Source organism: Poecilia reticulata, linkage group LG4 (genome assembly GCF_000633615.1).
Source record: "Poecilia reticulata strain Guanapo linkage group LG4, Guppy_female_1.0+MT, whole genome shotgun sequence".
NCBI lineage: Eukaryota > Metazoa > Chordata > Actinopteri > Cyprinodontiformes > Poeciliidae > Poecilia > Poecilia reticulata.
In genome coordinates, this window is record NC_024334.1 from 20,027,799 (window position 1) to 20,041,530 (window position 13,732).

The following is a 13,732-nucleotide window of genomic DNA, read 5'->3' on the forward strand; positions in this document are numbered from 1 at the left end:
GGGGGGACAAAAGAAAACGGTCCCACTGTTGTCATTTTCTGCTTCTAGACTGGTAAAAAACCTGTTCGCTTTAGCGCGGGAACACAAACCGTCAATCATTTTCATCGACGAGATCGACTCCCTCTGCGGCTCGAGGAGCGAAAACGAGAGCGAGGCCGCTCGCAGGATCAAGACGGAGTTCCTCGTTCAGATGCAAGGTGAGCAAGAGGACGCTTGAGTGCAGCTAGTCAGAGCTAACTAAAGAAATGTTTCGTTTTTCTGTGAGCAACCCTTACTTCCTTCGTCTTTAATTGCTTATTTTTCATCATCGTTGCCACATTTTTCTCCCGCCAGGCGTTGGGAACGACAACGATGGGATCCTGGTCCTGGGAGCCACAAATATTCCTTGGACGCTAGACTCGGCCATCAGGAGAAGGTTAGCTTAGCGCCAATTCTCCCCGTCGCCTTTGAGGCTTTATCGGAGCTGGCTGTCGTCCAGATCGTCCGGACGCCGAAGGTCTCGTAATGGTTTACTGAAGCTTTTGTTCTGGTGCCAGGTTTGAGAAGCGGATCTACATTCCTCTGCCGGAGGAGCACGCCCGCTCCTTCATGTTCAAGCTGCACCTGGGCTCCACCCCCAACGGGCTGACGGACAACGACTTCGTCACTCTGGGCAAGAAGACAGACGGCTACTCCGGAGCAGACATCAGCATAATTGTCAGGGATGCCCTCATGCAGCCCGTCAGGAGGGTTCAGTCAGCGACTCACTTCAAAAAGGTAAAAAAAAAAAAAACGCCTTCCAGCTGGAAAAACTTCTTTTGGAATGAGTTTTTTCCTAGAATTAGAAGAGTTTGAAAGAGTTTTTTCCTGCGTTTTATCAATAAACAGAGTGAAAAATAAATCGGGGAAAATATTTAAAGTTGGCTTCATGCACAGAAAACGATTGAATGCCAGCATAATAAACTGTTTTCAAAGCAGTTTCTAAGTAAATGGTCCAGATCGTAGTGAGGAGTTAAAGTTGTGTCAGATATTTTGATGTGTTTGGGTTTTGACTGCTTCAGTCAGCTAGCTGCCTCTTTTAATAGACATCATAAACTCACTGTAGTCTAAAAATAAACGGTGACACAGTTGATTTCTATCTGGAGAACATAGTCTGAAGGTTGTCCCAAGTTATTAACTCATTCACTAATCTCTACTATAAAGTTCTGGCTTTTTTTTTTATTGGCAGCCCTGGCAAAGATGTGTAAAAGGCCTTTAAAAAGTTCATCTTTATTTGCGTTAGCATAATCTTACGCTGAGTGATTTAGAAAACCTTTAATTTGAATACATTTGTTCAGTTTTGGGGAAGACTATCTTGTGAAAAAATAAAATTATTGCCTGGTGAACCATTTCTGTGTTATTTTGGTCTGTTGTCTTGCTGAAAACATTTACAAATCACTGGTAGTAATTATAATTTTTAAAGTTCTTGGAGGCTTTGAAAGAGCAACAGAACTGCAGCGTCACAGATCCTCTACAGTCCTAAACAGTGGGGATGAGGCGCTTTCCTAAATACTGCTTGTTTCCTACATGCCAAACTTACCTGCAGTAGTTGTTGGCGAAAAGCTCAATGTGTTGTGAAGATTAAAGGAGTTTAAAGATTTAACCAACTAAAAAAAAAACACTGTAAAGGAAGTATATTTTGGTTAAATTTATTTACGAGATTGCACCAATAACTGTGCTGGTTTAAAACATCTTTTTCTCACCATGTTGTTTTTTTCCTCACTGAACAAACATAGTCATAGAAAAAGTTAACAATTTTTCTAAAGTATTCAATATCATAAGGCGCTAATTTAAGGGAAATTCTGTACACATCTTGACCAGTGGTATACTTTGCGTCAGTACAGACGAGCACTATGTCAGGAAATAAAAAAAATAATTCCCAGTTGAGTGACATGCGCTCATGGATTTGCATTTGGTTGCCTCAGTTTCAGTCTCTGTGTGCTTGGATTTGTTTCACAGATATTATTATTATTCTGTTAGAGTTCAGTCAATAGGTTCCTGTTTGAGTTCAGGGAAGTTAGAAAGTGGAGTAAATTTTCAAAGGATTTGCACGTTCGTGTCTTTACCTCACTGTAACAGTTGAAATGTGGGCTCTGCAGTCCCTGAATATAATAAAATAAATCAAAGCTGATTATGGGTGAAAAGGATCTATAAATATAACAAAATAATAGCAATTCTTTCTAATTTGATTTACATGTTAAAAGGACACAAATGTACAATACATGGATGTCCAATGGGATTTTAGTAATATGATAATCCACATCAGTCTATACACCCAGCTGTGCTTCCCTTCAGTTTCCTCATAGAGCTGTAACCTTAAGAGAGGCAGGTTTTCTTTTTTATCTTCTGTCCATTCAAACGCTTTGATAAAACTTTTGTCCTATTCTACATTTTAAGGTTCGCGGATCCCCGTTTAACAACCCCGACATTGTGGTTGACGACCTGCTGACGCCGTGCTCACCCGGAGATCCCAACGCCGTAGAGATGACGTGGATGGAGGTTCCTGGGGAAAAGCTGCTGGAGCCCATGGTGTCCATGGTAAGAAACCAAATCAGTGCTTTTAATTTACTATATTGATCAGATTGAGCTGGACCTGCTCCCTGCTCTCTGTGCAGGCCGACATGCTCCGGTCTCTGAGCAACACCAAGCCCACGGTCAACGAGCAAGACCTGGACAAGCTGAAGAAGTTTACGGAAGATTTTGGTCAAGAAGGCTAATCTGCTAAATAAGGAAGTTTGGTCTTTTTTTTTTCTTAATCAATTATACTTCATGTGCCAATCTTTTGGCCTGTTGAATCTTAGAAATGGACACTTCGTGAGGTTTCTAGAATGTACCTGAGAGTTGTCATCTGTTGTTCCACTGAAGCCAGTGTTTACGAATATACCGACACGTCTTTGCACCTTTTCAACACTACAGACATCACCACGTATAAAATGTATTTTTTGTTTTGCACCAAATAAACTTTGCTTTAAAGTTTACTTTTATGACTAGAGGACTGTTTAAATCTACATATGTTGCCTCTGTTTTGATTCTTCTCAGGCTTTTGGGTTTTGTTGCTTCTAAAATGAATTACGGTCTGTTTAAAGAAGCTTTTTCAGCAGTTTCCGTGTTATGTATGTATGTGTACATCCGATTTCTTCATTATGATGTTATTGTAGATATAGTTGGTCATGTTTTGTTCGGTGTGTTTAAGCGGTGACTTTTTGGGGGGTCAAAATGTTTAGATTTTGTCGATGTATTTTTAAAATCTGAGGTCATTTCTTGCATCTTCTCGTGTTCTGTGAACAAGACTCAGGGTTAAATAAACAGAATGCAAAAGCAATGTGAATATATTTATTTGTTAAAATAACATCTTGATTTAATCAGTACATCCGAGTCCGATTAAGTCACACCTTTAAACATGCTTAAGAATTGCTAAACAAAGTAACTACTGTTATGCTATTAGAGAAAATGAGTTCTCTTTAACATTTCTTAGGCTCTATAAAATGTTATGGAAGAGGCTGTTTGTGGAGATTAAATCACATACATTTAGGTTTTTAAAACAGAAATAACCTTTAACTCAACTGTTTGTGCACCAAACATGAAAACATCAATACAAACAAATCAAAACAGGAGGTAAGGTTCAGCAGCTGCCACTGAGTCAACAAAAGAAAATTAAAAAGACCAAACAATACATTGAAACAGAGGACTGCAGAAATTTAGTGTCCCTTTAAACTTCAGGCTAATGAGACTGCGCCTTCATACTTGGTGTCCTTTTTCAACAAGCAAAACAATGCAAACCAACATTTCTCCAAATGACTAAGATGCTACAGGGAAAGTATGTATTGATTTAGTGCATCCAGTACCTAAATCCCAATCTGACTCAAACACACACAAAGCCAGGGGCGCACTGCAGATCTGTGACTAAAGAAAAGGGAAAGTAAACAAAGGTTACAGTACAAAAGAAAAAGGTTCATTCATTTTGCAAATATGAAAGGCCAACTGTGTGTGAATCTGAAGCAAACTGGATAAAGCGACATGCACATGATAAATGATCTCATAAATAACGGTCCGGAGAGAATAATCCTTATGGTTTTGGTTAAAGATATTTCAACACATCACGAAAGAAGCAAAAACACTGCCTGGGAGTATCGGAAAGTGCTAAAAAGTATTTACTAGGTCATCCACTCTGTCTGTCACAGTCATGTCTCATTGATGTAGTCCAACGGAGGACACACTTCATTTGAAATCATGTGACTGCACTGACAAGAGCGCACACTGTAAGCTGTAAATACAGGAGGAGCTGGGGGGAAACGGTTAGCGACGCTTGACCAATTAGAAGACGGAGAAGAGCGAGCTGATTGCCAGACCGGTGGCTGCTCCGGCGAGCATGCCCAAAGCCACGTCCCCCGCTTCGCCGCGCGGCCGCTCCTGGATGATCACGTGGTTCACTTCGGGGGCAACGTATCCACCTGAACAACGCGACAAATTCATGAATTAATCCTCCACGCCGCAGCCAAAAACTTAATACAGCTGCTGTTATTCAGAGCAGGGTTGAGTTTATTTACCTTGATATTGATATGGATAAGCAACAGCGTAGGGTCGCCCATCGCCGGAGTATATAAACTGTGTGGGATGAGCAGGAGGAGCGGTGTAGTCTCCGTATGGGCCTGGAGCATAAACCTGGGAAAAAAGAAAAAATCCCACATGAGGCTTACAGATACAGATGAACACTTCCGCAAAGTCTCCACTAGATGGCAACAAAACGTAGCTTTTAGCAAATGAGCTGCTTTTAAAGGAGCTGTTTTATGAGTTGTACAGACACATAGTGCTACTTTACAGCAAAATCAAATAACTATGTTAACTTCAGTTGTCATAAAAACATTATAATGCTCAAACAAGTCGATTTTACATAATACCGCCCCTTTAAGTTTTCGCTGGGTTTGTTCATTTTCATTGTAGAGTCTGAACGAATTAAGCTAAACCAAAAAAAAAATATATATATATATAAAGTGCAGTGTCAGAATATGGATAACGCTTTCTATTTTCCAGTCGTGTTGTCGTCGGTTACTCCTTTTACCTGTGGCTGGGCGTACTCTGAGTAAGGAGGAGGAGCAGATGCCACAACTTCCTGCGCAAAGCCAATCTGAGGAGCAGCTACCACCTGTGAAACATCAAACAACCAAATAAATGAGACTTAATCAGTTTACCAGCAATACTGAGCTACTTGCTAAGACAGATGCAACAAAGCAAGCACACTCATTGAAGGTTTTGGAACCGGGAAACTGGTGAGAGGTTATGAGAAATCAATGAGCTCAAGGAGTATGATTGGAAGAATTCCCGTTTCTATCTTAATTTGTTATTAGATTAGTAGAGAAGGAAAATATGAGAACTGTCTCACATTGCACAAGTAAAATGGAAAACTACAAATAGAAATATGAGACCTTGCACGCAAAAGATTTTCTTTAAACGTACAAAGCACTCACCGTGTTTATTCTGGCATCCTGCAGTGCCATGGTCCATGCTCTGCAGCCAGGAAGAGAAACCACATTAATGTCAGGTTACCCAAATTCTACACACCTAAACATACAATTAAACCCAAAATTATTAACCTTCCTGACAAAATTAAACATGAAATTATTTTCAATCAAAAGGTTTGTTTCTGATAGGAAATGATAGGCATCTCTTAAAAAATTATTCAAACTGGCGTGTTGAAAATCATTTATACCCGTATAAACAACTGGTAGAATTGGCACTACACCAGTCAAACTCTTCTGATGATTGCTGAGCAGCTTTTTGCATGTTTTCACTGCTATTTTGATTATTTGTGTCTGGTTATGAGCGCCATGTCTTTGAGGTTTAAAGGCCTCTTTGCCTTTAAACCTCTAATCTTCAGCTTTCTCCAAAAATTTTCTGACAGAAAATCTTTGGAGAAAGTCACTCCAAAAGATGAATTATACTTAAAGTCAGAATAAAAGGTTACGTTAGACCTAAATATGCCTGGGATATGGATAATTTGGGGCCGAGTGTCAATTAATAGCTGACATAATAACTGGACAGTACATTTGCTGGCTTACAAGGCATCATCTGCACTGTCTGCACACAAGCTGATGACCCGCCCGTCTCTGCACACGATCTGGAACAATGCGTCACGCGCTTTCCCATCCGGTGGGTTCAGCTCTGGAAGGAAGTACAGAAACACAAAACAATGTCAAAACAACACTTCTTGGCCATCTAATGAGACAAAAAAACAAAACAAAAAAAAAAAAACATGTGACAATACCCTGACAAGCAGCAGAGCCGCGGATGTTAATGCAGTGGACTCTCATGTGGATGTCATCCTCCATGTCACGCCGCTCCTGATCATTGTAGAATACCAGGCGTCCGTCGGCCCACAGGTCAAACCAGTTTCTTTTCCACCGCCGTAGGATGGTGCCTTCAAAATAAACATTAGAATTGTATATTTTTTTTTATTATTGTTATTTATCAGGCCGTGTTTCTACAGATATACATTTTTTTCTGTGCTACTTAACTGCTGATTTGCAAATGGAAAGTTTTAAAGTTTGCTCACTTTGTCTATGGAGCCAGCCACTTTTTACCACAGCCATCTCAGAGGAGACACCTAGAGAGAGCAAAAAATTGTAAATATTATTACAGTGTGTTTCTCAGAACTCCAGAGGCTGGTAACAGGGTGGGGCGTGTCTAAGATGAACCTCGTGAGTGGTAAAACAATTACCAAGTTCACAACGATGTCTATAGGAATCTACAGCATTAAAAGAAAACTAATTCCTGATGGATTAATGTAATGATTTAGCACTTATTTTTGCATATATCTTATAAATTAATATAAGCTAACCATGGTTGAGGCTATTGGTTTAAAGATATTGTTGACTTTGTATGAGATCAAGAATATATTCCAACTGAAGTTGAATAGCAACCTTGTATTTTTACGTCGACTCTCAGGGTTCCCCAGCTTAACACATTAAGGAATGGAAAGCAAGAAATTGGTAATATGATATTGGTAAGGAGAACATGAGGTAGAAAAATGTACACAGAACTAAGTGTAAGAAGTGGACTACATATTTTGCTAGTTGCTTCCTGTGAATAGCTAGAAATTAGCAGACATGTTAGCGCGAGTTTAAACTGTTTATAGTAACGTAAACACTCCGACTATTCACTCTTATATGACGTTAAAATGTGTTTTTGGTCTAAATACTTACTTGAGTCCTTAAATGTTTTGGACGCGATAACCTTTCTTGAGGATACCGAGAATGCGGAAGTGATATGCACAATAACACGATGTGTTGCTCGGAGGAGGAAATGTCTGACCGTTCAGCAAAGTGGACACATCGGAAATATCCGTTATGTCTTCGGTCTTTGGTTCGCGTTAAAGCCCGCCCAGAGAAGCATCTTCGCGAATCAACAGTCTCTGTGGAGAGGGCGGTGTTTGTTTTCAATGACGTCATCTATCAGCTGACCGCGGTGGAAAATGCCAGCAAAGGAAGTGAAGGTGCGTTTGGTTATTGTAACCTCCTGTTCCAGGTGCACACAGGTCTAGGATGAGCAGTGACATTTTCTTTTTTTTCTTTTTATAGATGTCTCAAGATCATTGTTTAACGAACTGCGTAAGCGTTGTGATGATGTCAAACAATCAATAAACTACAAAAGGTATTTATATGTTTTCAGGAATAAAAACAAAGATTAATAATTTATGGTAGCAAGACTTTGCCAATTTTTTTTCTTGAAATTATTCTATCTTAATCTAATGGTCTTTCCGAAATATGTTTTTAAATGAATTTCAAATTTATTGACATTTATCCCTAGGTCCAAGGCTGTGATTGCATATTAATTATAAAAAAATTGGTTATTTTAAAAATTCATAAATTATCATTCTATAATGTGTTTTATTGCACACAGTTTTTTTTTCTTCTCCAAAACAGATTATTAGAAAGAGATGATGAGGGCTCGTATTAGTGGAAAATAAAATATTTTTTTTAATTTTAATGACCATTATTTATTTATTTATTATTATTATTTATTTATTTTTTTTATTTAAATAAAATGCGTCAAGTCATTGTCTTGGCGGTTTAAAGTTGTATGTTTCTTATTTATTTATAAGATACATAAATAAATACGTTTGTTTGTTTATACTTGTATCATACGAATAAGTTTTGAGAACAAAAAATAGCACAATAAAGAAAACTTGCATATATTTGTTTTGTTTACAACCGAACTGTGAAACTCGTATCGCCACGCCACCTACTGACGGCCAACCCTATAGTACAAAACAAACGCTCCCAGTGACTAACAGTTAGCGTGCTAACGAGAGTACGCAGAAGCTAAATAGATATCCCAAAATGGCAACGGCAATTTACTTGGAGCATTATCTTGACAGTGAGTATTATAAAACGAAATGTACCATGATTAACATTGTCACGTTAAAGTTTGTTTGAGGTTTAGTTGTATCTATTTATTTATTTATCTATCGAAGGACACGCTCGAGGGACTAGAGGTAGATTGCAGTACAGGTTCGTTAGCGAATAGCTCGCTTGCTAACAGTAGCGTTGTTCCGATGGAAATAAAGCAGCATAAATTGTCACTTCATAATGCTCAGTCTGCTGATGTAAAGAAACGAAATTAAATTGGTCGTATTAAACGGTTCACAACGTAACTACTTTACAACACGGATTATTTTTGCATTTGTAAAATAAACAACAGAACGTATTTAAAGATTGAAATTGGAAAATAATTTCTAATATTTTCCCCCCCGTCAACATATATTTTTGGTGTCTTATAAACGTTCGGGTTTTTACTGTTAAATATTGCACGATGTATGTGCAACCTGTTGGGAGACCGCGTTTCCCGTAACTGTTTAGGCGCCGGGGGGGGCGGGGTGTTTGAAGTAGCGCCCAAACTGAGGCAGTCCGAAGCGGAACCCAGTTCCTTTAGCGCCCCGAAACCAACAGAGTCGCTGTGTAAATCCAACATCGTGATAATGTAAACCAGTACGCCATAACTGCATGTTAGTTCATGACGTATGTGTGCTGGACAAAAATGTTTTCCTTCAGTAAATTCAGCAAAACAAATCATATTTACCATGTCTGAAAAGATAAGAAAATAGCAACTAACATAGCACTTAAAAATCCTTATCTGAACTATTGTTTTTTTTTTGCCCCTGATGCAGGCGAATCTGTACGTTTTTCCGCTTATAGATGCGTATTTGTGTTGTGGGATCAGTAGTTTTAAATGTGCTCAAACTCTAAATGTCAAAGGTGCTGAAATATTAAGAAATGATGCAATTTGCTTTATTGGAGTCACACTCAAACTGACATGCGAAAAAATAAATATATTATGCAGTAAACTTTAGTAAATGAATAAATTGACATTTTATTGCTGAGGATTTTTAACACCTATTTGAATTATTTATTAATCTAAATATAATCTGGAAATGGACTGTATGTTGGGCTGAAATTATGGTAACGTTATAAAATAATAATGTTAAAATTTCCTGACCAAAATCTCACTTGTTTTGATCATTTTAATTGCTGATTTCAATTAAAGTAGCCCACTAATTTCAGCCTAATGAGCCAAAACTGTTACTTTTACCTGTCAATCAATATTGGTTTATTTATGTACATTTTTTATATAACATTGCATATTAATATTATTCACTAATCCTCTGTCTAGGTATAGAAAATCTACCATGTGAGTTACAGAGGAACTTCACCTTGATGCGGGACCTGGACAACAGAACCGAAGGTCATCATGTTCTCTGATCATTTAAAAATGTTTATTTTTTGGTGCCATTTTAAATCGGTTGCTTTTGAATTTGCGTAACTGTGGTGGCATCGGTGGGGTTCACCTGTCTCTCCAACAATCCCCTGTCGTTTTTGCAGAAAAGAAAGGCGAGATCGACAAGCTGGCGGAGGAGTACATAGCGAATGTGAAGAACCTCGCCTCGGAGCAGAGAGTGGAACACCTGCAGAAGATCCAGAACGCCTACAGCAAGTGCAAAGAGTTCAGTGATGACAAAGTCCAGCTTGCCATGCAGACGTATGAAATGGTCAGTCTGAACACACATTTCCAAGAATTCACCCAACTTCTTCCTTTCGATATTTATTTATCAGTTGTTCTGGTAGATTTTTATTTTTTTTTTTTTATCGTTTACCTTTATTTGTTCGGACTTAAACATTCAGAACATTTCTTTCCCGCAGGTGGATAAACATATCCGCAGACTGGATGCAGATCTGGCTCGGTTTGAGAACGAGCTGAAGGAGAAACTAGAACTGAGCGGCTATGAAAGTGCAGACGGAAGAGCGCTGAAAAGTAAGTCGGGTAACCAGAAGACTTTTCCTGTGAGTCTGCATGACGAGTTTTATTCTTATGAGCAATTTTTTTTTTTTTTTGCTTCTTCTTCCCCGCAGAGAGCGAGATGCGGAGCCAGAGAGAGAAGCGTGGGTCCAGGGGTCGAGGAAGGAAGGGCTCCGACGAAGATTCTCCCAGAAAGAAGAAGAAGGCCAGGTAACTCGGCCCGTCGGCTCAGGATTTGCCACATCTCTGAGGTTTTCTGTTTGTGTTTGTGAGCCGTGGTGCATGAGTTGCGTTGATGCTTTCAGTCCGGACCTGAGCGACACCCTCCTGCCGATGCAACCGTCAGACGTTTTGGACATGCCGGTGGACCCCAACGAGCCGACGTACTGCCTGTGCCACCAGGTCTCCTACGGAGAGATGATCGGATGTGATAATCCTGATGTAGGTTTTCAACCTTTTTTTTTTTTTAAGTACTTATCCTTATCTCTGTTCTAAATTAATCTGAAACCATCTGCAGGCTGATTTGATTTTCCTGTCGTTTCAGTGTCCCATCGAGTGGTTCCACTTTGCCTGTGTCGACCTCGCCACGAAACCAAAAGGAAAATGGTGAGACTTGAACTTCCTAGCAGACATTAGGTATTGATCCAGTAACTCTCTGAACATTTGTCCTTCCTCTTTCCCCTTCAGGTTCTGTCCGAGGTGCACTCAAGACAGGAAGAAAAAATGAGATTTTTCTTTCAGGAATGGCACCCTACTTTTGTGTTGTTGGCGTCACTAAATAGTCTAGTTTGTATTTTGTTTCAGCAATACTCCGTTTTAAAAAGACGACTTGTACAACTTTCCTTAACAACCTTATCCAGTTTTGGTGTAAAGCTACTTTTGTGACATATATCCTCACCAGCTTTCCCCATGTTCCCTTCCCTCTTTAAATTTTAGCACATCCGTCTCTTGTCTTGTAGCTTTAAATCAAATTGTCATACAGTACATTTACTGTGTTGTCCGGGTATTGTCAGAAAGTCTCTCCTTTTCGAGCAAGAAGATGTAAATACTATCTTGACTAACGGAGTTGCGGATCCAAGATCGTTGCTTTAGCATACTTGAAATGTCGGTTTTATAAACAACTATTTTTTTAAAAAACAAATTAACGAGCCTGCTGAGAATTACATTTAAAACACCTATATATCCTTACGGAAACAACGGTGGTTAAAAAAAAAAGAAAGGAAAAAAAAAGGAAGTCAGATTTAGTTTGTCGTTACTACCTCTTTAGGGTTTTACATTAGAACCGCATAAATGACTGCAAGTGACAGAGTGATATTACAATCAGCGTAAACCAAACTGGCAAAGGAGAAATGTAAACTGAAAATTTCAACACAAGCCTATGACATTTTTGAATGTATCGTGGTACTCATGGTCAGTTGTTGTCTTCTGTCACCTGAATGAGGTATTTAAGCACTTTGAAAGAGATCGTTGCCCCCGGAGACGTTTGATACAGCAGGCGTTTTAAAGACGTAGTTTCTCATAGCCAACTTTTGCTATTGAATGTCTGTCGTTTTCCTGGCTTGTACAACTGTAGGGGAAAACGCCGGTTCTCCACGTCGATCCATACATGGACAAATATATCATGTATTTTGTATTGAAAATATATTTTGTAGACAAATTATTCCAAAGAGATATTTGTGTTGCGTTTAAATCCCGGTGACTCAAGATGTAATTTAATAGAACTTTAGCAGCTTCTTTCGTATTTGACTGTGAATATCCTTCATTTATGTGTAAACCACAACAATAAATAAAACCAAAGTATGTATTTTGTAAAATTCTTGTATTTTAAAACAAATAAATTTCAATTATTAATCCTATGTTGTTCAGTTGTTAGCGTGACATGTATGCTTTCTAAAACACAGGGCTGTTTAGTTTGATATTATCTGCCGTGTCTGAGCTTATGCAGAAATGTCTGCTGGAGTGTTTATGTTGTTTATCTCCACTAATTGCAGTGGATACAACTGGAAATGGGACCCCAATTTAAATTCCACTCGAGCTCTCCTACAATCTTGGGCCAGCCCTGTGTCCAGGAGAAAGACGGCTTTATTTTGACTTGCTGTTAACGCGATCAGAGTTTCAAAAGCCCTCATCTGATTCTTCATCCCAGCTGCACTTGTCTTGCTTGGATTTGTCAAACTCCACCTCCAGGTCGTACACAAAGTCCGGGTCATCTTTCTGCTTGCGGTTCCTCTCGAACAGTGTGTCCATCTGTCCCTTTTTGCGAGCCAGTTCCTCGTCATCCAGTTTGTTCAGGTCCTCGTCAGGATCCAGCTGGAATGAAGCGAGGCTGTTCTCCAGACCCAGGCCCTGCATGTGATCTCGCAGGATGATGTGGAGTTTCTCCAGCTGGCTTAGGGGCACTTGGTCCAGATAGCCCCTGTGCCTTGGGTGGTTTTTCAGTCTTTCAGCAGCCATGCTGCAGTCTGGAAGTCAGAGATCATATCAAGATTTTTAATTCAATGGAGGCAAATGAATAGCAACAGCTATGCTATGTAACAGTCAAACCTCTCCAGGGTTTTTTTGTTTGTTTGTTTTTAAGCTGGTAGAGACACGATTCAAAACACAGCTACCACTGCAGTGAAAAACACTTAAGTTTGTGGTTTTAACATATTTGTGAAAAGGTTCCTGGGGTAGGAATACTTTTAAATTGCGCTATTATCATAAGGATGGGAGAAGTGTTTCATTTGCAGATTATTGCATCTATTTTTGGACCCAGGAACTTTTTTTTTTTATATTTAAATTCATAACAGATGGAGAGATTGAAGCATGACTCATTTTGATCACTTATTGAGTCAGGAAATTGACTCAGTAAGTGTATTCATTACACTGCTGCTGAAACTAATGCCCATACTAACTATATAACTGCTGAAAAATATTGTCTTACCAGAATATTTGGAGAAATTTCGTATAGGTATGATTCGTTTGCGTATCTTTTTGGTGTCGGTGTGGATATAAACCAGAACTATAGACGGAGGATTAAATTGCACTCCGCACCGCTTTGCTTCAAAGCCCATTGCCTTCCGTTTTCGATAAAGATGGTTAAATATATCCTTTTCTGAGGTTTATAGTTTGAAAAGAAATGATTTAATCCATAATAGCTCTAATGTTGCCCACTAAATTGAAAACGAAGAGAAATGGATAAAGAATTAATTACAGGACCTTTCATGGGAAGCGTTACCAAGGAGCCTTACATTAGGCCAAGATTTTGGTAAAGCCTGTCCAAAAATATTTTTAAAAAGGTTATATGAACCACTGTCCCGTAGATGTAAAATGAAATTCATTAACTTTAACTAAAACTAATTATTTCACTTTAAAGTATAATTTAACAGCTTGGCAGCGACGTTAAACACTCGAAGGACTGGATTTATAGTCAGGCAGAATTCTG

General features: G+C 38.9%; 4 protein-coding genes across 4 annotated transcripts in view; 2 read left to right on the top strand and 2 right to left on the bottom strand.

Annotated features, from left to right (window-relative positions):
* Window positions 1-3,045, top strand: part of LOC103463808 (vacuolar protein sorting-associated protein 4B-like) — a 5,107-nt gene extending 2,062 nt beyond the window's left edge. The window contains exons 7-11 of the mRNA XM_008407406.2: window positions 49-197; window positions 334-415; window positions 537-756; window positions 2,416-2,556; window positions 2,634-3,045. Coding sequence (XP_008405628.1) covers window positions 49-197; window positions 334-415; window positions 537-756; window positions 2,416-2,556; window positions 2,634-2,735 — 694 coding nt within the window. The 3' untranslated portion in view covers window positions 2,736-3,045. The remainder of the gene's footprint in view (window positions 1-48; window positions 198-333; window positions 416-536; window positions 757-2,415; window positions 2,557-2,633) is intronic.
* Window positions 3,046-3,337: 292 nt separating this feature from the next.
* Window positions 3,338-7,363, bottom strand: plekhb2 (pleckstrin homology domain containing, family B (evectins) member 2). Its single transcript, XM_008407405.2, has 8 exons — window positions 7,218-7,363; window positions 6,569-6,619; window positions 6,281-6,433; window positions 6,075-6,177; window positions 5,484-5,523; window positions 5,078-5,161; window positions 4,566-4,680; window positions 3,338-4,469 (listed from the first exon to the last, which is right to left on the bottom strand). Exons 2-8 carry the CDS (start codon window positions 6,603-6,605, stop codon window positions 4,333-4,335), a joined length of 669 nt encoding a protein of 222 aa, XP_008405627.1. The 5' UTR covers window positions 6,606-6,619; window positions 7,218-7,363; the 3' UTR covers window positions 3,338-4,332.
* A 921-nt stretch (window positions 7,364-8,284) lies between these two features.
* ing5a (inhibitor of growth family, member 5a) lies at window positions 8,285-12,108 on the top strand. The gene is made up of 8 exons (XM_008407404.1): window positions 8,285-8,391; window positions 9,685-9,756; window positions 9,894-10,060; window positions 10,212-10,323; window positions 10,422-10,518; window positions 10,614-10,749; window positions 10,853-10,914; window positions 10,996-12,108. The coding sequence occupies exons 1-8, from the start codon at window positions 8,355-8,357 to the stop codon at window positions 11,033-11,035; spliced, it is 723 nt and encodes a 240-aa protein (XP_008405626.1). The 5' UTR covers window positions 8,285-8,354; the 3' UTR covers window positions 11,036-12,108.
* Window positions 12,109-12,110: 2 nt separating this feature from the next.
* cep19 (centrosomal protein 19) lies at window positions 12,111-13,538 on the bottom strand. The gene is made up of 2 exons (XM_008407403.2): window positions 13,232-13,538; window positions 12,111-12,770 (listed from the first exon to the last, which is right to left on the bottom strand). Exons 1-2 carry the CDS (start codon window positions 13,359-13,361, stop codon window positions 12,424-12,426), a joined length of 477 nt encoding a protein of 158 aa, XP_008405625.1. The 5' UTR covers window positions 13,362-13,538; the 3' UTR covers window positions 12,111-12,423.
* Between the last annotated feature and the right edge of the window lie 194 nt (window positions 13,539-13,732).